Source organism: Ambystoma mexicanum, chromosome 10, assembly GCF_040938575.1.
Source record: "Ambystoma mexicanum isolate Mex_15411 chromosome 10, UKY_AmexF1_1, whole genome shotgun sequence".
NCBI classification, from domain to species: domain Eukaryota; kingdom Metazoa; phylum Chordata; class Amphibia; order Caudata; family Ambystomatidae; genus Ambystoma; species Ambystoma mexicanum.
Window position 1 is genome coordinate 878591370 of NC_090932.1, and position 25152 is coordinate 878616521.

The 25152-nt window shown below is 45.2% G+C and overlaps 1 protein-coding gene across 1 annotated transcript in view; it reads right to left on the minus strand.

Annotated features, from left to right (window-relative positions):
* The window catches only part of PPP1R2 (protein phosphatase 1 regulatory inhibitor subunit 2), a 235789-nt gene extending 226171 nt beyond the window's left edge, over positions 1-9618 (minus strand). Inside the window, exon 1 of the mRNA XM_069618586.1 lies at positions 9365-9618. Coding sequence (XP_069474687.1) covers positions 9365-9489 — 125 coding nt within the window. The 5' untranslated portion in view covers positions 9490-9618. The remainder of the gene's footprint in view (positions 1-9364) is intronic.
* Between the last annotated feature and the right edge of the window lie 15534 nt (positions 9619-25152).

Genomic DNA, 25152 nt, shown 5'->3' on the forward strand with positions numbered 1-25152 from the left:
CCACCATCAACAAACAAATTGAAAGGCCCACTAGCATACTGCTCCAAATTTCCAAACAAAACATTTCAGAAACTGTTTATAAGAATACGGCTGAACTTACTTCCGACCCAAGAAATCCGAGCCATGCGTAAACATACAACATCAGACAAATGTAGACTGTGCAAAGAGGAACCGGAACAGGAAACGCTAAAACACTTAATAATGAACTGCCAAAAGACTAGCCATCTCCGGGTCTCATTTTTAACACCGCTATTTTTGGTGATTCAAAAATTCGAGACGAAGACATTCGGTGGCGTCGCCTGATAGCAGGGGCGACAGTGAGATATACCATAGCAGCAGTCAAAATTCCAGAAGCAGCAATGAAGATGATTACATCTCAAACGACGTCTGAACGAATGACTGACCACGCAGCTTTCCTGTCATCTGTCTAACTAAAAGGAAATCAAGTGACCTCCTGGTCAACAAAACCACTGAATAACTCCCTTTTTATCTCCTGCTACTTTCCATTTTTCCATCTGTCCATTGATCTGTCTTCAAATACGTTTTAATCGCTGAAAAGATCCTTGTAAAAATCTATTTTTGATTATAAACAAGAAGAAAAAGGGGGGGAAAATAAATAAATAAAGGGAACTAACCAGGTGCGATGGGGAGTCCACTTAGCAGCGTGGGTTCCAGAGCCAGTTCTACCCCATAAGCAGAAGGTGGCAGTTGAAGGGCCCCAGGTCCTGTCGCTTCTTATAGTGCCAGTTTGCTTGTCTAGAGGACCAGTGTCATCATCCCATAACTGTTTTGCACTGCTTTCAGTCTCTCATGGAAAACTATAGGTTCGAGCAAGCACAGCTAACAGAGCACAATAGAATAACCTGTGAGAAACTCCAGGTAGTTGCAGGGTAACCACGCACCCAAACCAGCAATGGAATGATGTGAAGTTGCTATGCGACACAGCACAGAGAACAAAGCAGATATCAGCGCATCTGCGTAAAGCTCCCGACCACTTCATCAAAGTCAGGATGGTCACCAGCCAACCCAATGGCCCAACAACCTGGGAGACTCCAACAAACTGGACCTCAACGCTCAAACTCACTGCAGCAGGCTGCCATTGCCCAACCAAAGCAGACCCGCAAAAGAGAAAGGGGAAAGGCTTAGACCCATCTTCTGCCCATTGTAATACCTCCCGGGGGAAGAGTTGGAGATTGCCCTGGGAACCAGTAGGGGAGTCTAGCCAATGAAGAGAAAGAGGGGTGGGGGGGGGGGGGAGACCTTGGAGACCCCTTTATTACAAATCAAAATACAAACCTGTGAACTGCCTCTGGGAGTTGCGTTCTTGAGGCCATCTCTGACATTGGAAACAAGTATTGTTATTCTATGCACCAACACCGTGGAACCTCGAGCATCACGTACTCCCTCCTACCTTCAGCCAATTCAGAAAAGTCATTTAAATACCTCCTCTTTAAGGGGCACCTAATTCACATCCTATGATACACCCCCAACCCACCCAGTCTTGTAACGCTCCCGATGACCACCATTTAGAGCCCACCCAGTGCTCTGTCTCAGATTATCACTAGTAAATGTAACCGTATAACTCTAAATGTTAACCATTTCCAACTCCCCGATATTGTATACTAGTTACTACTGTGTTGTAAGAACCGTTTGTCCCTGTAACCAGTGCTCCAGATACGATTTTGATGTGAGTATTTTAATCCCTATTTTTTTTAAGTTGGGAGTAAAATTACTTTTTGGCGAGTAAAATTTAAGTCCAGTTCACAGTGTGAGTATTTAATAAGCGAGTGAAAATGTTTTAACTAGAAAACGGAAATGTTTTTTGTGATCGTTATTTCTTTGCACCTAGTTATTCATGCACATTACAAGATACACGTTTACTTCTTCCAATCAGTTACTTCTTCCAATCAGGCAGTTATAATAGCGGTTTCTTCCTGTGGTACTTCGTGCACTACTAACATATCCATGCATACCATATTTTACCCGCCAAGAGTCAATTATCCCTAGCCAAAGGCTAGTGCTGAGTGCACATTTTGCACTCTGCAGTTTCCTATATTTTTTGTTGGCAGTATTTTTACTTCCTATTTTTATTTTTGGGGTTAATTTGCCTATTTATAGGGGCTAAAAGTGGCCAATAAATATCTTATCCGTAGGGCTGCCTCTAACTATGTAATACTTGTCTGTAATCTCAACCAATGAGCACTGCTCGGCTGCTTGAAAGAGTCAAGTTCTCGAATAAGGAAACATTTTTTTTTTTTTAACTGTCAAAACAAATGTGATGCAAATTGTGCTGAAGTGTACGGATAAATGACTCGTTGCATTTGGGGGAACATGGGAGGGCACACTGTGATGCAGATGGACATGGGGATGTCCGAGATTGAGGACTAGAGGTGGGAGGATGTCTTGACCTCAGAGCTGGAGGCACAGATTGCCCACATTGGCTCTCCCAGACCATGAACCTTGACACCACACAAAAACAGATGTCAAGGCAGATACGCTGCTGCCTCCATCTACTGTGAAGAACCATTTTATGCACTGTCTTTGTACATGGTAAGTGCACATGGCTCCTGTTTACAGTCTTCTGGTCGACTTCCAAAACGTTTCAGAAATCTAGATCTCCTATGACGACACACATGGCAAACTGTTACTGAACACGAAAAGAATTTACCTTTTCTTGTGGGCTTCTGACCAATCATAAATTGAAGAATCTCTACTTCAGGGTGCAAAATGTGCACTCACCACTAGCCATTGGCGAGTAAAATATGTTATGCTGTGTGTATGTGTTTAACTGAGGTGGCAAATGACTTTTTATGGCGGCCTTGCAACTTCACATTTGAATCCCTTTCCTTCTGTTTTTAAATGTTTTTCCTACACTCGCTTTTGTTTTCTGCCGATGTTCCCTCCTTGCACTTGCTTTTTTATTTGTCGGTGGGTGTACGGTGGGGCAAGGGGGGCAGGGGAGCCGTGGTTTCCTGCCAGCCCAATTTTTCTGTTGGGTTCTGTGCTACCCCATGGTTGGTGTGCATTGATCAGGGGTGGGGACCAATGTATTTCCTACCCTTCTCTGCTTAAAGACCACAGTTTAATTTACCAGTCCCACCACCAACCCCCCCCCCCCCCCCCCCATCTCCCAATTTTCCTTCTTGTTGATTGAATCAATGGACAGGTTGCTGCTTATAAGGCGAGGGTTACGGGGGGCGGGGGTACAGGGATTTCAATAGCACCTCAAATGTCTAGCTAGCATCAAGCACACGCACAGTGGCAGGGTTTGAAATTAAGATTCAACGAGCAGGAGCTAAAACCAGCTCCTGGGTGTCAGGCATCATCCAGACGGCAGGAGCTATGGCAGGGGAACTAAGAGCTACCAGAGTTGCTCCTTTAACTTTTTATCCATTATGTTTAAATGTGTATTAGATGTGTCCTAATTTTTGGTAATTAACATTCTCAAATACTCAACGTTAATGTCACATTTACATGTTTGGAGGGCACCAGTTGGCCCTAGGAGCCAAACGTAGCTCCTGTCAGCTGTTTGTTTCAAGCTAACCAGGCTCTAATATGCTAGAAGCAGGAGCTAAATAGCTCCCAGCTCCCCTCAATTTCTAACCCTGCAGTGGTGAGTTGGTAGCGTTTAAAAGCAGAACATGCTGAACTAGTAGCTCAAAGGAACGTGCCACTAATATGCCAGGTGCGTGGGTGCAAGTGATGGCATGGAATTTAAGGGAAATAATACATTTCTGAAGCCATATAGAGTGGTGAAGAGGCATGGAGTCCATTTAGCTCAACTCCCTCTCCCCGCTCAAAAAATACCTAATATTTTGGGGGGATAGATAGAGCTTCAGCTCTTCATACTCCAGGGGGGTCTTGCCCTGGGAAACATGTGGACACTTTTCATAATGTTCAAGTTACTCAGAGACCATGTGTTCGTGATACATGCTCTAGATGTGTGTGATATTCGTCCAATTAACTCCTATGCAACTAATTTGGGGAGCAATTCATTTGTCCACAGCCCTAATAGCAGTATTGGCTGCCACATACCAAACTCTTGGATATGGGGCAAGAAATTTGAACTGCACTCTGGACCCACTCCTAGACAAAGCAACACCCCCTATCTAGGCAACAGCTTGCAGCATCATGCTCACTTTTCCAAATATTCATGATGCTAGATCAGGTGGTGGCATCAAGGATATACGACATGCAACATTACTTGCCCTTCTGAATGTTTATACTTGCATTGGTTATCTGGTGAGGCGTCAATATTAGTGCCCATACTTTCCATACAGAACATAATAGATGCATACTTTGACCATTTTCCATCCCCAAGACAGTGACGTTGGTTAGAAACAGAAGCATTCATTGAAACATACCTTGCAACTGGCCTTCGGAAGTGTAGGTGACATTACATACTCCAATTGTGAACTTAATGAGAGGTTTTATCCCTGACCCTTGTATTGACATCTTAAAATGGTGCACCATGATATGATATATATTTTATTTATATCACACTCATACACAGGTGTTTCACCGTGGGGCATGTACTTTAGCCTTGTGTTAGGTGAGGACTATACTTTGACAGGAAGAGTGTTTACAAGACCGAGAGTCGGTAAGCAGATGCATCCAGACAAGCAGCTGCTACAACGCAGGAAGGGTGTAATGTGGACTGGGGAAATACGGGCCATGACACACTCGTGGACCAGAATATGATGGGCAACAAAATGCCAACCAAGCATCTGAAGAGTGAGTTATGTTGCTAGCTGACTCACATTTCTAAACTGTGTAAGGATTGCCTCACTCTCTTTCCAACCAATATATCACATTTTGATCCCGTGTCTTTCTTTGTAAAATTATCATGAGTCCTTAAATTTCAGAATGCCACTTCTGGCCAAACTGACATTGGGAAGCATTGGTTTTTATGTCAGTTGCCATGGGTCGAGTGCATTTTTCTTACGTTTTATAGATAAACTAAGGTAATTGACCATGAGGGCTAGCAGAATTTTAACACATAGCCAAGGACTGACTCATCTCACTAAGGTCTTACCTTCAATGGTACACAAAACTGCTGTATTGTTGGTCATTTTATGACTTGGGTACAAATAACTTCTGGTAACATCCAAAATATTAGTACAACATTGCTAATCAAATGAGTTTGTTTGCTAATCAAAAAACATATTAGCAAACTCTGCTAATCAATTCTTGAAATCTGTATGCCTTGCAAAGTACCCATTTTTATTTCTAACACCGTTATTTTACTATTTTATGAAAATTACCAACACACCAGTACAATATGAAACATGCTTACAAAGGCTAAAAAAAAAAAATCATTTATCAGATTCATAAAATATAGCAGGTGGTTGCTTTTTTTCTTCAATCTCAACTGGTTCTTGTTGCTTATTTCTTTAAAATCTATAGTTTCGAGCTATATGAGGCAATTGGACACACTATTAGGTCATTTAAAGGCTCTTCAGATAAAGTATGACGTGGAACAAAGGTTTACCAATAAATGGTGATTTGAAAAGTTTCCATTGCTTTGTGATGTCTTGCAGCGAAAAGAAAAAAACTTGGTTGACCTAGTGATTTTGTTTGGCTGCAGGTTAAGGTGGATTTCTGTCCTTCTGGACGACAGTAGCTAACTCGGGCACGATTTCACGGGAGGCAGTTTTGAAGGATTGTTTTTCTTCTTAGAAAGAATTCTCGTTGTCATCTGCCACCGTCTGAAAACCTGTCAGCACATTAAAATGAATGCACCTTTGTACTGCACTATTGCATACAGAAGCCTCACAAAACGTGTAGGTAGTACATTTCTTCTTCAGTTGCATGGTTAAAGGAGGAAACGCCCACTAGTTCATCCAGCTCCATAAAGCTCCAGGCACCAACTAAAAATCTCACAGAACGTTCATCCAAGCTTCACTCACAGCATTCCTTATGACATGTCTCCCCCCACCCCTCGCATAACACACGTTCATCATTTCTCGATGCAGTTAGTTGCACTGGGTGCAAGACACATGACATGACAGCTCCTCTTTCAAAAGACTGCAATAACAATGAGAAGACAAGGAATGATAGCTTTCTGCACAAACTACCATAGGAATGACAAACACTGCAGCATCAGACGCCACAATGCCCTGAACACAGCAGCACTTCATAAATCAAACTGGACACACGGCACCTCCATCGATAAATTCACACAGCCCGGATAGGACACCACAATCACTTGTCACTCATGCTGGAGCAGCAGGACCCTCTTGCCAATGCGTGACTATTGCCAATGATATGTCTCCCAAGCACTTCTGTTTATACGTTTTAGGCACAGCATAATTTGCACTGGCATTGCTTGCAGTATGAATGACGGAGCATACTGCGTGGGGGTTGCATCACGGAAGTGATTTAGAGAAGCAGCATTTGCATAATTGTTATCACATCATGATGAAAGTTATCTGCAGTGCATGGGCTGCAGATATTGCCAGTGTCGCACCGTGAAAGTGAGTCAGTGTCACTGCTGCCATATATTTTGGGTACAACAAAGTGGTTCACAATAGCAATGCCTCACAATGTTTTTGCTATTCAGAAACCAAACCTATTGGCTTTGTCAGTACTGTTTAAATAGCTAAATCTTTTTCTATAACTCTTACCAACATCTTCAGTAATACATTTGACTGACACCACTGCATTTAGAAAATCAGTAGAAAACATACCCTTTGATCCCACTAATCAGGTTAAGGCTGGAAATAGTGTCCCTACACCCTAATGTCCCCAATCTGAGGCTATTTAATGTATCAAAGATATTTTGAACGACTGAGCATCCTCGGGATGCCTTCCTGTAGGCATTATAATGCAGGGTTCGGCTACTACACCAGAAAATAAATATTTAAAGACCTTTTCTACCAGCAAGTGAATATGACGTTCATGGGGTAGTATTTGCCACAGTCTAGCAATAGTGTGTGTGGCGAACTCTTTAGACTGAACAACGCTATGATGACAAAAACCCTTACCTTAGGTAACTTAAGGTGTGGAAACACGCTCCAGGCTACATTATAACGATAGTATGGCGAGGAGGTCTATGTAGTGTCAAAGATTTCTCTGACTGGCTCAATATCAGAAGCCAAGATGTTTGCAACGACCCAGAGCATTAAAAATAGTGTTTTCTTACACTTATCAGTTAAACCAGGAAATATTAACATGCTCCAGCTTCTACAAACCCACAGATTGAAATACCATATTACAGCTTCCACCCAAGATTGCTAGGAGACCATTTACCAGGGGATCTGAAGGAATTGCACCAGAGTTACGTGCCTATTGAACATTCTTTCTGGTGAAACACATATTGCCAAAATGTAAGATGGGCATTTTCACAAAACATTTTTTTTTTTATGATCAACGAGTGAGTGTGCGCCGTCTGGGGAAGTTGCTCCCAAAAATCATACCGAGCTCGATTGGCCATCTACTGCCAATACAGAAGCACTACTCATGTGGGTCATGATCCAATAGTAAATTTACAAAAAAAAATATAAAATAGGAGGAACAACATGGAAATTGTCAGTACATTAACAGCAAGGGGGCGATATACACGAAGCGTGGCAAAAATTACCAGAGCTGCTCACATAACAATGATGGAACATAGATCACAATTTAGGTGCAAACAACAACCAACAGCACCACTGGTATCCATCTACAGCGTGGCCAAACAAAGATCATATGCAGTGGCTTCTCGAAATTATACAGTCAATATATACAAGTAACTTAGACCAGAGGCTAAACGTGGATTGCACAGCCTCCACGCATATTCGGAGATTCTAAACAACATGTCAGAGTGGTGTTCATGCTTGATTTGAGACCATCATTGTTATCACAGTGTGATGAAATTTATCTGCAGTGCATGGGCTGCAGATATTGAAGTGTCGCAATGTGAAAATGAGACAGTGTGACTGCTGGCATATATTATGGGTACAACAAAGTGGTTTACAATGGCAATGCCTCAAAATGTTTTCACTATTCAGAAACCAAAACAAGCTGTTGAAATGCTATAGAAAAATTAGCATATGCAAGACTAAGACTATGCTTTCCCCATCCCTAGGCTCCTGATGTACTGATAACTTGACAAACTATGTTGGGAAAGGGCCTAAATGTTTCACGTACTGTATGATATAAAACCATTATTTCAACAGCCAAGCACAATATATAGTGTGCCTTTAAGCAATTCAATACTGCCCTAAAGGTTCCTTCCCCATTTCTCCTTGAGGCGATCTCACTCAAATATGTAAAGAAAGGAGAGTACCTTGACCAGCTAATCTGGTCCATAAAATGGAGGCATGAAATGGCTTGCATAGAAATGTTTAGGTATCTGTTCCTACGCTGCATGTGTGCCAATCTGAGAAATTGCAAACGTAAAATTTACAACTGCACACAATTGAACACTAAATTATTACTAGTAATGCCCCCCCCCCCCCCCGCTACCCCAAACCCTACTGCGATTTAAGGCCCTTGCAAGGACAGCCGGTACAATAAAAATATCAGACAACCTAAAGAAATATGTCAGTTATCTGTAATCTGAGGCTGTTTTCACACGGAGGATGTAACCCATTCTAAATAACTAGAACTAATTCAGGCTACCAAATTCTCTGGGAAACAAACATCGTTCAGGTGAACAGGATTCTATGATCAACATATAAATCCTGTTCATACATGGACAGCGACCAAGAAATGCATATTCAAACTTATAGTGTGAACATAAACTGCCACAATAAGACACATCTTAATAGGCAAAGCCGAGCCGGACGGCATCTTCTTTTCAGTTTTATTTACAAAAAGGACAATGTTTCTCAATTAACATACGACAATATTCCTCGTGTGCAATGCCTTCCAAAAGAAACATTAAAAAGGGCGATTATTAAAGGATAAGAGCTGCGAAAGCAGGTTGCCAGTTGCACCAACTAACACAATAATACAACCATCATATACTGGTGTACCCATATTTCTTTCCTGTTGCTCGCATCCAAAGAAGAAAGGTATTGAAAAAGAGCTAAACCTCCGCCTTCTTCCCCAAGTGTTTCCACCTCGGGCGCCAAACTTTTTCTTCTCCAGTATTCCGCATCGGACACCTCTCCACCAAGGCAACCTATCTTCATATCACTTTTTTTCAACCAGGAGCAGTAGACTTACATTTGAGGCGGCCCTAACACCTACAATCCTTTTACAATGTGCAGCCAGTACATACATACCTGGACTAACTCTTCACCGTTCCTTCCATTTTGCATTCCACTTATAAAACAACTTCTACCGTTGTAGCAAGTTCAGACACACCTCTGCAAATCCCTTCCCCCTTCCTGCCCTCTTCCATCCTTTCCCACCTCCAACATCCTCTTGCACTCACCTTTGGTCCTCGTCCCTGCACTGTTGCGACTGCTGGTGCTCGGTTTTAGCCATGACAGCAGGGCCGCTCTCCGTGCTCTTGTTTTTTAGGATCCCCTTAATGGGTCCGCTGTTCTGTGCCGCCATATCCTGGGCTGCAGAACGGAAAGCAAGCGCCTCAACCAGCTCCCTGTCGCCCCCACCCAGTGTCTGTCTTCCGGAGCCTTGTACCCAGCAGTGTCACCGATCACCATACTAGGTCTGAACTACAAAACCAGCCCCACGCCCCTTGAAAAGAAACTCAAAACAAGCGGACTAGCCTGGTGAAACAACCCCAAAGTAAATTCAACCCCATAAAACAAATGACTTATTAAAATAGAAAGTATAATAAATACGAGCAGGAAAGAGTTGCTTAAATGGCATTTACATTTTATTGGCTGTTTTTAAAATGTAAACCAAGAATAGAAAAGGAACGTATACTAACTGTGAATGGCCATCTACAGAGAATTACTTCACAGATTTAAAGAAATCCCACTACAAATCATAATCAAACTTAATACATTTATACTTTCATGAGAAGGCTGGTTCACCGTAACAAGAATACGTTCCATTCCAAGATGGCCACCACGCTCACCCGACTCAAATCCCGCCTTCTGCATCTCCTCGCCATTCATCACTTTGAGCTGTTTTTCTGAATACACACACATTTAGCGACACGTTCGACACATTAATCCCCGGTGCATGTGATGAGTTACGCAGTCACAAAATCAAACGGACAGAAGGCATAAGAGGCCTGGACAGAGTTCTCGAGAAGACAGTGATGACTTAAGGGTTGACAGTTCAGGGCAAGGGTAAGTGATGGGGTGCAGGCTATGCGACTGTTCTCTCCAAAACAGGCTAAGCAAAAAGTAACCAACCACCTTGGCAAAACTTATACGATTGGATTCTTATTATAAAGGAAGGACGGTGTGTCATTTGATGGTTAATTGCAGTCAATGAACAGAGATACCAAGTTAGGGACATAATGCAGATTTTCAACGCTTTCATTATAGAAAGTCATGATTCTATTAAAGCATGGCTCTCAACCATTTGTCTTGCAAAGGCGGGTGAAATCACCCGATTTTGTTTCTGGCGGGTGAGACGCCCATTGGAATGAATGGGCGTGCAGGAGGCCTGGCGGGTGAGTCAGCCCTTTGCAAGGCGGACACCCGCCAAAAGCGGGTGAGTTGAGAGCTATGTTAAAGACTCACAGGCAAAATATTATGCTCTGTTCTACGGTTCCTTCTTGAGTAGCAAATAAACAAACTGAATGAACACTGAACTAGATATCCCAAAATAACATGTTTGAAACTGTAGTTTGTGCTTCATAGGTGTGTTTCTCCACATGATCCTTTCAGTCCAATCACTTTCATAGTCCCTCATAAACACGCTCAACTTCCTTAATTCCTCCTCTTTCTGCCACTGATCAACAACTGAGAACTTTGTGTCCCAACCCGTAGATGTCTTCTCTCTTGACCCCTCAATCACTCTTCACAAAGCCGCTGGTTTAGCCTCTGTCCCTGTCAAAACATAATAACATCAATGAAACGACTCTTCCTGGACAGGTGGGTAATATAATAACAATATGTGCCATGTTCAGTATCATCACAATGCATTGATAAACATCTTGTTATCATTCATACCATTTTCTAGCGATTGAATGGGTGGAATAATCTTTCGCTTCTGAGTATTTAATAGAATAGAACAAATGTGTTGAAAATCTGTATTCCATGTCAAGACTGGGACGTTTTGATTATGCTCGTTTAAAGCTTCCCACCAACAAGGCTATCTGATTTAAAATAAAAATTCTTAAAAGTTGTTTCATTTGACCAGTCTGCCACCTTCAAAACATCCTCTAGGCATACCCCTACTAGAATGCCATAGATGCCATGTCCCCTCTAGTCGAATGAGCTTCATATTGAGCCACATCAATGCCTGCTTGTCCCATGCACCATTTCACCTATCTTGCTAACGTGGCCGACGCCACCGCCTTAAATGGCTTCTTCACCGATATTAGCAGTTGACACTCTCCTACATGTCTGACTTGTTCTGCCATGACATCATAAGCCTTAAAGCACCTAACCGCGCACACTTTGGATCTTTCTGGGAAAGCCACATACTCAACGGTCCTAATTCCCATCTTCATCCACTTTTCTATATAAAATATAACTCCTGTGAGCGAAAAGAACTTTCTGTCCGCCTCTAAAGCTCTGACCTCCAACACTCTCTTACAAGAAATTAAACACAATAACGTAGTCTATTTCGCCCAAAGCGTTTTCCTGGATAGATTTTCGTTGTCCGGCTAGGACTCGAACATTCTCAACAACACGCTCACGTCCCAGAGGCGTGAATATTTCTGAGTCGGTGGTCTCATGTATCTAACTCCTTTCAGCAACCTACAGATCAACGGGTGCTCCCCCACCGGTGTCTCTTCTACATATTCATGACTGGCAGATATTGCTGATCTGTAAGTATTAATTGTTCTATATGCTTTGGCTTTTGCTGCTTGACCGGCCCAAAAATTCCCTACGTGAATCACATCTGTTCGTATGGGATGCACTGCCCTCTCCATGCACAAATTACACTATTTGAGTCAGGACACTCTGTAAGCTTTCCCGGGGCCCCTGATTCTCTGATAAATTCTTGAGCTGTTCCCGAAAGACCTGGCTTGGCCCAGGATCTCCTAAAATCGCCCATGCTATCAGGTTTAGGTTCCCCACTTGAACCATTGGGTGATGTTCTCCCGCCGGGCCCAGCACGATGTCCTGTTTGTGTGGCACTAGAACTGGAAAGTCGTAAGACATTTCCAGTAGGTCTGGGAACCAAGCTTGTCCCCTTCAGTCGGGTGTCACTAAAATCACTGTCGCTCCCTGTCTCCTGACCTGCGCCACAGTTTGTGCTATCATGGCAAACGGCGGGAATGCGTATTCCGTCACTGGTCCCCAAACCTGGTGAAAAGCATCCGTTGCTACTAATTCTGGAACTGTTCTCCAGCTGAAATATCTGGCGATCTTGTTCAGCCTCGAAGCGAACAGGTCCGTCTGACACAGACCTCTCAGACGCATGATCTCACGGAATACTGATTCCTCCAGCTGCCAATCGCTGGAGTCTCTCAAGTATATCAAGTTTCAATCTGTAATCTGGTTCTGTTCTCCTGGCAAATGTTCTGCCGTTCCGCCGACTCCTCTCTGGAGACATAAGTTCCAAAAGTCCTTGGCTATCTCTGCCAGCATCCTGGACCTCGTCCCTCCCTGTCAGTTTATGTTACTTGACTGCTGAGACATTGTCCATCTTGAGCAAGATGGTGCATCTCGCTCCTTCCCGAGTCCAACAACGGACTGCAAAGGATCCCGCTAACAGTTTGAGACAGTTTATATGGAGGCCCAGTTCCTCGCTCGACCATCTCCCCCGCTCGATTGGTCTCCACACCTGGCTCCCCAGCGGCTAGCGTCCGACTCTATTACCAGGTTCGGGGAGGAGCCAAATATCGCCCTGCCATTCCATGCCTCCATCTGGTGGTACCACCATTCTAGCTCCGTTCTCGCTTCCTAGAAATGGGTACCCTCTACTTGTAGGATAAACCCTTCCTGAGATGCTCAATCTTCAGCCGTTGCAACGCCCTGTAATACAGAGGGCCTGGAAAAATGGCCTGAATCGTGGATGGCAGTCACCCTACCAGTCTGGCTATCTCCCTCAAGGAAATCATTTCCCTTGCCATCATGTTCTTTATCTCCCTTTTGATGGAGTTTACCTTCTGCAGGGGTAAACTGAGGGTACCTTGCACTAACTCCAGAATGAAACCCAAGAATTCCATTGACTGGGCTGGATCTAATTCCGATTTCTCCCAGTTGATCAAAAATCCTAGTCACTGCAATACTTCTGTCGTTATCCTGACCTGTTTCACTAACATTCCCTTGTCCTGGCACATTATGCATATATTGTCCGGGTATATCATTAATCCGATTCCCTGTTCCCTGAGGTGCCCCACTACCGGTTTCATCAGTTTGGTGAAGCACCAAGGGGCTGACGCTAGACCGAATGGTAAGCTTGTGAATTTCCATTTCTCTCCCTTCCAGAGGAACTGTAATAGCATCCTCTGACTCTGATGGATCGGTATCATCAGATACGCGTCCCTTATATCTATCCTTACTAGCCAGTCTCCTTTCTGTAGTATGTCCCTAAGTAGATATGATATGATATGATAGTTTATTTATATAGCACCTACACACAATGTGTTTCAAAGCCCTCCAAGGCAAGGGAGGGAACAAGGGAAAATACAATTACATTCTTAAAGGTCATGAACAGTAAGGATGCGAAATTAACAATTGTACTCGGCCTAACGACATTTCAGATAGTGCAAGAGCTAAGACATAGATAAGGAAGGAAATGGAAACAAACAAGCGACTATCGTACTAGGCCTGACGAAATTTCAGATAATGCTGGAGGGGGTAAAAAACAAGTAAGGGGAGGGGATAGAGGGGAGGAAACAGACGAGGTTGCTATCATACTAGGTCCAGGGGCAATTCTTATAGAGTAAGTGCATAGAAGAAAGTAAGGGGAGGAGGTGAGGAGATAGGAAAAGGGAGAGGAGAGAACAGAGAGTAAGCAGCTAAAAAGAGTGGAGAAGCAAGAGGGGAGAGCGAATACAATTGCAGAAATCAGTAGTAACACATAATGTTGCAAGCCAGGATACAAGATGAAAATGGGAACAACATGATTCAGGGCCACCATGAGTACAAGATGCAAAGGAAGTCCAGCATGAGAGTTGGGAGAGGGTGACCACTGTGAATCAATGAAGTCCATAAAAGTTAAATTCGGCATTGGCCACAAGATGGTGATGGTGAAACCAGACTGTATCAGGACAGACTCCTGCAGAAGTAGGCTGGTGGTCGGGGGGAGCAGGGTAGAAGAATCTAGCAAAACAGGCAACAACTGTGTGCGAGAAGGGGGAGGCACAAGAGAACATCACGGGGGTCCAGAGGGAGTGGGGATGGCCTGTGGGGACAGAGGGAGTAAACACATGTTGGTGCATGCTTAACTGCTGTCTGAGCAGGGGATCAGGCCCCGGGTCTGAACAGGTCCAAACAGGAATTGCCCTTTTCCTTGTCTGCACTTCACCTGGACATCCAGGTGATAGACACCCTTGATCTAAGAGTTAAGAGCAGGAAGGAAGAGGCAGGGCTAAGATAGTGGGTGGTGCTTAGACCAGGTGACCTAGATCCACTTGCACCTGCTCCCCATCTGCAAAGGAAAAGAGACTGGAGGGCTCTTTAAGTAGGGAAAAAGACCGGCAACTAGGAAGTCACCAGGTGGACGGGGCTTGCTAAGTGGGGAAAAAGAGCAGCAACCCGGAAGGCACCAGGTGGGCGGGGCTTAGGCCAGGTGACCTAGATCCACTTGCACCTGTTCCCCATCTGCAAAGGAAAAGAGGCTGGAGGGCTCCTTAAGTCGGGAAAAAGAGCGACAACCAGGAAGGCACCAGGTGGGCGGGGCTTAGGCCAGGTGACCTAGATCCACTTGCATCTGCTCCCATCTGCAAAGGAAAAGAGGCTGGAGGGCTCCTTAAGTCGGGAAAAAGAGCGACAACCAGGAAGGCACCAGGTGGGCGGGGCTTAGGTCAGGTGACCTAGATCCACTTGCATCTGCTCCCATCTGCAAAGGAAAAGAGGCTGGAGGGCTCCTTAAGTCGGGAAAAAGAGCGACAACCAGGAAAGCACCAGGTGGGCGGGGCTTAGGCCAGGTGACCTAGATCCACTTGCATCTGCTCCCATCTGCAAAGGAAAAGAGGCTGGAGGGCTCCTTAAGTCTGGAAAAAGCGGCAACAACGAAGGCACCAGGTGGGAGGGGTTTGCTAAGTGGGGAAAAAACAGCGGCAACCAGGAAGGCACCAGGTGGGCGGGGCTTAGGCCAGGTGACCTAGATCCACTTGCATCTGCTCCCATCTGCAAAGGAAAAGAGGCTGGAGGGCTCCTTAAATCGGGGAAAAAGAGCGACAACCAGGAAGGCACCAGGTGGGCGGGGCTTAGGCCAGGTGACCTAGATCCACTTGCATCTGCTCCCATCTGCAAAGGAAAAGAGGCTGGAGGGCTCCTTAAGTCGGAAAAAAGAGCAACAACCAGGAAGGCACCAGGTGGGCAGGGCTTGCTAAGTGGGGAAAAAGGCTGTCTTCCATTGCCTCTCCAACCTCTGCCTCTTCCCCTGGAAGGGAAGAATGGATTGGCCAGTCGGTCTTCCTGCTCTCTCCAGTGTGGTCTATAACCGTAAGACCTGTGATAAGGGTACTGGCTGGCCGAGCGGCTCTTACCTCTGCCAGCCTTATTGAATAACTTGCATCCGAATATTTTCTTGAGGGATGCCTGTGCCTTGTCCATAGAGGCATACATTCTGGCAAACTTCTCCATGTCGTTTATGAAAGACTCCTCAAATAATTTGCCTTTGGCTGCTGCCGCCAATTCTGATGGGGCCAGGTCTCCCTGCTTCGAGTCCAAGACAGATCTCCTTCTCCCCATGGCTATCACGCTATTTATATTCCCCAGAAGACATATTGCCCTCTGGGCCCAGCCGGAAATGATCTCTAGGTCGATAGCTTCCTTCTTTTGCTTGGCCTCCTCTGCTAGCTGCCATATCCTCATGATCGGTCCGACCACATCCAGTAGTTTATCCTGGCAGGATCTCCAAGAATGGTCTATGCCCTTCTTGACATCCCTGCCGTATCTCCCCAGGAATGTTAACATCCGTTCATCAATCTCAGGTGTTTCTGCCACTCTGGCACCCTGGGCTTGGGGCATTTCGGCCTCATTTTGCTTCTGGCCTCTTTACTCATTGGGGCTCTGAATCTCTTTTTCCGGTAGGCTGCATGTCACACATTCAACACGTCTGCTGCCAACACATCAGTTCATAACTCCCACTCAAAACGCTCACGGTGCTGATGGACGGTCTGCAAGTCAGCGACATAAAGATTGAGTTGCATGCCGCCTCAAATGTCAACCAAAAAGAGGCATTACTTCATCACATCAGTCATGCAGCTCCAGCCGCATTTCAGATGGCAGTTGCCATGGAGATTGGGGAACGCGCGATCAGCGTGGCCGCCCGATCACCTGATACGGAAGCTATCACGTGATCGGGTAACTATAGCAACGGCATAAGAGAACGCTGGATGCTCCACTCAGTGCTTCTCAGCTGTGTCATTTGCTCAGCTGCTCTTGTATTACGACCTCGCGTTTCATCTGGATTACGACCATGGCTTTGGTTCACAGATTGCTTTTGGGAACTCCACTCGACTAGTCACTACCTGTTCTTCGGATCAAACGAACTGCAACAACCTTTGGCAAGCGCTTCTACGGACTTCCTTCTGGTTGCGTTTAGCTACGGCGCTCTTCTCTTGCGTTCCCGGACACGCCCGACCGTGGACTCTGTTATTCCGACTGCCGTTGGATTAACCGTTTTGCATGACGCACGGCCTTGGCCAGACCCCTTTGCCTCGGTCCTTGTCAAGATAAGCTACTGCTATCATAGTGGTACCACGTCACGTGCCCCTTTTGGGACCAGGTATCCAAGTCGCTGGTTCTTCACTGTCCACCACATTGCACCGCGCTAGTGGGGAAAATGCTACCTGAAGTCAGCGACCCCGTCCACCCACCTCCACTTACATACCATCCTCAGTAAACAACTGGTAGATGCCATTTCTACTTGTCTTGTTATGGTTTTGTGCATTATACAGTACAGTGATTGATCCATTAATTTCCTGTTATCATTTCATCTACCTGGTGACCCAGTGCTTTCGTTCCAGCCACCTGTGGACTCAATAACCGGTCAGCGAGTTAGTACACATCTCCCTGACTGGTGCTTGGTGACGGCGGTATACATAGTCTACACAGAAATCAAGTCTTGACAGACTGAGAAGCCTTATCCACCTGGGCTATGGATACTGCCACAGGGGACCTAGTAGCCACATTGGTCCCGGCAGTCACTGTATTACAGGCTGATATGGCAGCTGCCACCACTGCCATACATCAGCGCTTGGACACTATCCAAAGTGAACGCCATGCCTTTCCCCCTGATACTGAATTTGGGGATCAACCTGTCCAGCCCAGCCCTTCAGGTACTCCTACGCCACATAATCCTGTATTTGTACCCACTCTGTTTCCCCTTGCAGCCCCTGAGAAACTTCAAGGTGATCCCCGGAAATGTAGGACCTTCCTAAATCAATGCAAACTCCAATTTATTATGTCGCCCCCAGGCTTTCCCTAACTCTACAACTAAAGCAGCCTTCACTCTTTCACATCTGAGTGGCATAGGCACTGCCTGGGCTAATCCACTATTCGAGAACGACAGTCCTGTATTTTATGATTTTGATCAGTTAGTGCCTGAAATGATCAGAGTGTTTGACACCCGTCATAAAGCTCAAACCCGGGATTTGGAATTGTTAGACCTGGTTCAGGGGAAGTCCAGTCTGGTTGAGTATATAACTTGATTCAATCAGTTGTCAGTAGAGACAGCCTGGCCTGAAAACAAAAAGGCTGTGGTCTTCTACAGAGGTTTAACTGATACCATGAAGGATGCATTGGCCGTGGTTACCACTTTGCCAGTCCAATATCCTGAATTGGTAGATTTGGCCCTCCAGGTAGAAGCCCGAAGGCCTGAACACAAGACGGAAACCGGAAGAACTCCTTGTTTGTTTTTTTCTCCCGGTCCTCCGTCTGGTGAAACCACTGGGGAGCCTATGCCGATAGGAGGGATCCATAGCCCAATTTCCTCCTCTGAAAGGGAACGATGCAGGACATCCAGTGCCTGCTTCTATTGTGGCCTGAATGGTCATTTCGTTAAAGAATGCCCAAGACTCACAAAGAGACTTTTGGGTTTTCAGAAGGCTCATCCCTAGACCGGGCGATGCCGCTCGCCGCAGTTCAGCACTTCAGGATGGCTTGAATGCTAATGGTCGCTCACCGCATTCAGCACTTCAGGGCGGCTTGAATGCTAAGGGCGATCGCCGCAGTCAGCATTTTATGGTGGCATTTATATGAAGCCTGCTCGCCGCATTCCATCTTCATTGCAGCGTTCCTCTGAGGACATTTCCCACTGCATTTCTTTTGCATTCCATTTGAGGAATTCTCGCTGCTTCGTCTCCAGCTACTTTCCTTCATCACCTGGTTCAACTACGTATCTCCTGTAGCCGGTGTACTCAGAAGAGCTGGAGTTCCTGTCTACCATTATTCAGGTGATAGATACATTAACATTGAGAACATTCTTCCTTTGTCAATTCAGTTATAATCTTTGTGGCTCATGTACCCAGAGGGTAGTCCTTATATTTCATTAGTTCAAGGGTGAATTCCCAACCCGCCTTCCGGAATACAGAAAGAACTATTATTGAACATTAAAGGCCGATTAGAACTTTCCGGCTATTTACTTTTTGACCCTATTCTAAGAAGAATTCATATATGTGGAATTAATTTAGTGCACAGCACTAAAGAACTTTCCAGAGTGCACCTACCCGACTCTAGTGCGACCCTCGTGCCGTTCGGGGTAGTTCCTTACTAACTTCCTTTTCCTTTTCGTTTGTTCTATTTGTGGATTACCTGGAACTCTTTACTTTGGACTTCTTCAGACTAAGGTTAGTGATTTACTAACTAGGGAAATACATTGACATTATACTTATAGGTTACTTACCTTATTTGTTTCTTTATATAAATTGGAGAGTGTTTATTATCACCCTTTCAATTGATTCCTTGCCCTGGCTGTATGTTTCAACAGTCAGTGGGTGTAATCAGTGGAAAGGGTTTTTCCTTGAGGATTTGTCACTGAAGTTTAGAAGTAGACGACATCAGGAATTGTATCCTTTTACATCAGTATCCTTTACTTGTATAGTTTAACTGTCAAGCAGCATGTCATACTGCCCCCATTTTACAGCATCTCAATGTAGAGCTACCGTTTGTGGTTGAGGCAGATGCATCATCCTATGGTTTGGGAGCGGTTCTTTCACAGTCATGTCCGACCACTGGGCTCCTACATGCAGTGGCTTATCACTCCCGTAAATTCACACCAACTCAGACTCATTACACCGTCACAGAGAAAGAACTCTTAGCCATGAAAGATGCATTTCAATCTTGGAGACATCACCTACTCGGTGCTAAACACCCGGTAACAGTTTACTCATACCACCATAACCTCCAAGACCTTGCTACCTTGAAATGTGTCAATAGTCCGTTGGCACTTGTTTTCTTCTGCCTATGATTTTGTCAGCCGCCACCTCCCTGGTGTTGTACATGGTAAGGCAGCCACCTTATCACGTCTACCAGGCGGAGAGTCCCTTCCTATTTTTCCGGGCACCCTGTTAGACAAAAGACACTTCATTTGCCTATGCACACCACCTACGTGCTTACTTACAGCTATCCGTCAGTGGGTGTCTCTCCATCTTAACCTGGTACAGGATTGGAATCCGGTCTTCCATGATGGTCTACCTTTTGTTCAAGAGAGACTGTTTCTACCTTATCAAGACACATGCAAACAAGCATGGAATGATCACATGATGCCGTAATCGATGGACATCCATGCCAAAAAAGTACTCTGACCCTTCTCCAACGTTGGTGCTGGTGGCCCACCATGCGTAGGAATGTCTGCGTACGTTAACAACTGCTCCATTTGTGCCCAGTGCAAAAATCGTAAAGGACGGCCCCTGGGCCTTTTCCAGCATATGCCGCTTCCACAAAGGCCATGGCATACGGTGACCATGGACTTTATCACAGACATGCCAAGGATAAGAGGCTATGACACGATCTGGGTGGTGGTAGATACATTTACAAAGATGCCGAGATTCATACCTTGTACTGGTATTCCTTCAGCCCCTGCTTTGGCCGATCTGTTTTTTCATTCCGGATTTTGTCTCTTCGGCCTCCCTACTGTCTTGGTCATAGACATGGGTTCCCAATTTACTTCAACGTTCTGGCGAGCTCTCACAAAGCTCCTGGGTATAGATGCACAATTCTCATCCTCATACCACCCTGAAACCGATGGGCCGACAGAACGTGTCAATCAAACACTTGAACAGTACTTACGCTGTTTGTCTCTCCAATATCAACACTCATGGTACCAGGTCCTTCACATTGCTGAGTTCGCATATAATAATGCCCCTCATTCTTCCACTGGTTTTTCTCCATTGTACACACTGTATGGTCAACACCCTCGTGTCCTGCCTTTTCCCGACCTACCTGCGTCACTTGCACCTGCTGCCAATGCATGTCTTAGGGATCTGACGGCCATACAAAATCAAACCCTTACCCATCTCCAGGAAGCCCAGGCTGTTATGCGCTGCTCAGCAGACAGGAAATGCACCGAGGCTCCTACCTATATTGTCAATGACAGGGTGTGGTTGTCCACCAAACATCTCTGCATACCCGGTTGTCGGAAGTTACTCCCCGCTTTGTAGGTCCCTGCAGGATCACTAAGGTTGTTAACTCTGTAGCTTATTGCATGGCCCTGCCTGCAACCTGGCACATACACCCCATTTTTCACACTTCCCTTTTGAAGCCTTGTCCCCCCACCACACAGGTTGTGTTGCCCCATCTCCTGTCCTACGGGGTTCCCTGGATGAATATGAGGTCCATGAGATCCTTGACTCCCGTGTCAGGAGGGGATGACTGTATTACCTAGTAGATTGGGTTGGTTATGGCCCAGAGGAGAGGCCTGGGAGCCTGCTGGTAACGTCCATGCCCCACTCCTGGTGGCCTGTTTTCATAGGGAGCACCCTTCTTGCCCACAGAGTCGTGAGCCTTTGGGGGGGGGGCTCTGTCTCGCATCCACCACGTCTGCATCCAACACATCAGTTCATAACTCCCACTCAAAACACTCACGGTGCTCATGGACGCTCTGCAAGTCAGCGACATAAAGATCGAGTTGCATGCTGCCTCAAATGTCAACAAAAAAGAGGCATTACTTCATCACAGCAGTCGTACCCGTGGCGGCTCCGGCCGCGTTTCAGATGGCGGTTGCCATGGAGATTGAGAACGTGCGTTTGGCACGGCTGTCCGATCACATGACACGGAAGCTATCACGTGATCGGGTACTATAGCAACAGCATAAAAGAACGCCGGATGCTCCACTCGGCACTTCTCAGCTGTGTCATTTGCTCAGCTCCTAGCGTTATCTCTTGTATTACGACCTCGCGATTCATCTGGATTACGACCTCTGCTTTGGTTCACGGATTGCTTTTGGGAACTCCACTCGACTATTCAGTACCTGGTCTTCGGATCAAATGAACTGCAACAACCTTTGGCAAGCGCTTATATGGACTTCCTTCTGGTTAGGTTTGGCTACGGTGCTCTTCCCTTGTGTTCCGGGACACACCCGACCTTTTACTCTGTTATTCGGACTGCTTTTGGATTAACCCTTTTGCATCACGCACAGCCTCACCCAGGCCCCATTACCGGGTCCTTGTCAAGTTAAGGTACTGCTATCATAGTGGTCCCACGTCACGTGCCCTTTTTGGGACCAGGTATCCAAGTCGCTGGTTCTTCACTGTCCACCACATTGCACCGCCCTAGTGGGGAAACTGCTACTGGAAGTCAGGGACCCGGTCCACCCACCTCCACTTACATACCCTCCTCAGTAAACAACTGGTAGGTGCCATTTCTACTTGTCTTTTTATGGTTTTGTGCATTATACAGTACAGTGATTGATACATTAATATCCTGTTTCCATTTCAGCTACCTGGGGATCAGGTGCTTTCGTTCCAGCCACCTGTGGCCCCAATAACCGGTCAGCGAGTTAGTACATATCTCGCTGACTGTTGCTTGGGGACAGAGGTATACATAGTCTACGCGGAAATCAAGTCTTGACACTGCGATATTCTCTGGGGGATCCCATTCTGATGACCTTGGGTGAACCAAGGCATCCGGGTTGAACTCATCGCCCCAAGGCTCTTCATTCTCAGGTATGCCCCTCTTGCCCCTGGGCTCTCGCTCTTCCCTCGAGGAGGAGGTTTGTGATTCTAGCGAGCTGTGTGTGTCTGACTGTTTGCTGCTCATGCAGTCATCGTCAGAGGTGTCCTCTGAACTATAGTCATATCTGGCTCGTGACCTCCCCTTTCTTTTTTCTGCCCCCTTTATCCCTGCATGCTTTCCTCAGTTCCTTCATTCCCCGAGAGAAAGTCACCAGGTCTTCCATAATGCCCCCTTCCTCGCTCCGGGGGTCCCTGTGGCACTCAATACTCTTTGCACTGCCTGACTCATCCTCATGCCACTTACATGTGGTCCTTCTTAGTCTTCCTCTGAGTATCTAATCATAATAGCGGCTGTGCCGTGTGCCTTGTCTTTGTGCAGTTTTCTTGGGATGCCCCCGTCAATTTCACTCTTTTATTTGTAGCTAGGCGGGTCTAATGTCAATTCTCAGTATTACTTGGGACTGGGCCCGTCAGAGTATTTATGTATGTATGTATGTGTGTGTGTATATATATATATATATATATATATGTATATATATATACATATATACATATATAATCTCCGTTGTTAAGGGGACGTTATGGTTAAGTTGCACTACTAAAAAAAACCTATGAAATTCAATGGAAAACGTTGTTACATGGACGTTATGGTTACATGTAGAACGAAAAACCCCAGAAATGTGCCAGATAGGGTAAGGTACGCAACCATAACTCGCGCTACCACTGTGTACTGCAAAGACTAACACCCATGACCTCAAAGAGGACATCACTGATGCCATCACGTCTTGCTCCCTCTTATTTTGTTCACTGACATATGTAGGGCAGGTGGTTTTCTTCATTCTTCACTGACAGGAAGTAAACATTCAAAAGGTACTATATTTGTAGACCTTACCCTCCTCATATGTCCGTACACTACTTTCCTAAGGTTGCAGGGACATCATATGATACATATACACAGGGGAAAAAGCAGGCCTGAAACACAGCAATCATTTCTGTGCATAAAGATAAGCAGTTAGGTTATGAACACTTTTTGGTAATATTGCTGCTTTTTTGCTTACTTTACTTTCCCACTATATGGGCATATTTGTGTGTGTTGTGGTCTCTTCATGTTTTGTGTGTAGTAGTACAAATATGACCTAAGTGAGGGGGTATTAGGTACTTATTACATGTTTCGCAGTACGTGAAACTGTGAAAATAAAGCATTCATCATTGTACTATGTAACATGGCAGAAATTTGAATATTGGATCTCTGTGGTCCATGCTGCAGACAATGCTTACGTTTCTGCTTGAGTTGGTTGCTATAGTGGAAAGAACTCTGTAGTGCAATGGTGTGTATAGCAATGGATTGTGTAATTAATTATGTATGTCATGACAGGTGTCCCAATGTCCTCAGATAGTTTTGTGGCAAAATTATATTGACAATCCCTTGTGGATGCTTTTTATGAAAACTAAAGGCACATGTGATGTCATCTTTGAGGTCATGGGTGTTAGTCCTTGCAGTACACAGTGGTAGCGTGAGTTATGGTTGCGTACCGTACCATAACTGGCGAATTTCTGGGGTTTTACAGTTTTACCTGTAACCATAACACCCCTGTAACAACTTTTTTCCATTGAATTTCGTACTTTTTTTAGTAGTGCAACTTAACCATAACGTCCCTTTAACAATGTTTTTTGTTAGTGAATTTCATAGGTTTTTAGTAGGGCAGTTTAACCATAACATTGCTTAAGGCTAGTTTTTTTTCAGTAAAGGGGAAAGGTTGTAGCGCAACTGAACCATAACATCCCTTTGACATTGTTGTTTGCCAGTGAATTTAATACGTTTTTAGTAGGACACTTTAACCATAACGTTGCTTAAGGCTAGTTTTTTTCAGTAGGGTTTTAGTAGCGCAACTGAACCATAACGTCCCTTTAACAATGTTATTTGTCAGTGAAGTTCATTGGTTTTCTAGCAGGATACCCTTAGTTTGTAAAGAAGAACTGTGCAACATAGTAAAACTGCTGGCAGCATGTTAATGCGGACAGCATTCGCGGAGTGTGTCTGTTTGCGGACATGGGGTGGTATCCAACCTGCTGAGGAAGGCAGGTGCTCTCTTACATAGTGGTACCAATCGCCAAACACAAAGAACATATACAAGCAGCAGCATGTGCAAGAATTACAAGGGACAAAAGAGTAGGTTTGCAAATTGTGTACTTATGAAGCAAACGGGACAAAGGCATAGGGAGTACACCATAACGGAATGCATCAAGAACAGAAGTGACGTCTGCCTTCAACAATCTTACCGCAGTGCTGCTGTAAATGGGAGCAAAGAACAAATGGCCAGACTAACGACTGGAAAGTGCTAAAACTAGAACGTCAGTCAGTACAATGTAGTAAGGACAATACACTTTGTCTAATAATTGCACAAGTGCTGTAGTATTCAATAGTACAGCGGTGTAACATGTCTTTGTGTAACGCAGCAATGGCAAGCACCTTACAGTGGCAGGATGAAAATATCCCTCATGACGCAAAGACTTTCTATAGTAACCCCATTGATACGGACAGTAGTGTCAACCCTAAATTAAAGCAAGGCAGTAGAAGTGGCAACCCTTGTACAACAGCATACGGGCATAGGAAAGGAAAGAAACTCTGTGCATAGGGAAATGGACAGGCTGAAAGCCAAAATTGAAAAATTGGTGAACAATTCTGCCGCCTTAAAATATTGCATGCATGGGTATATTATGGACAAAATCAAACAACACTGGCAGATCTGCACGTGTACCCCTTCTCCATGTCACAACCCACCATGCTCTCATATCTGTGTGATAGGAGGTGTTACGGTGATACCTCTATTTCTTCC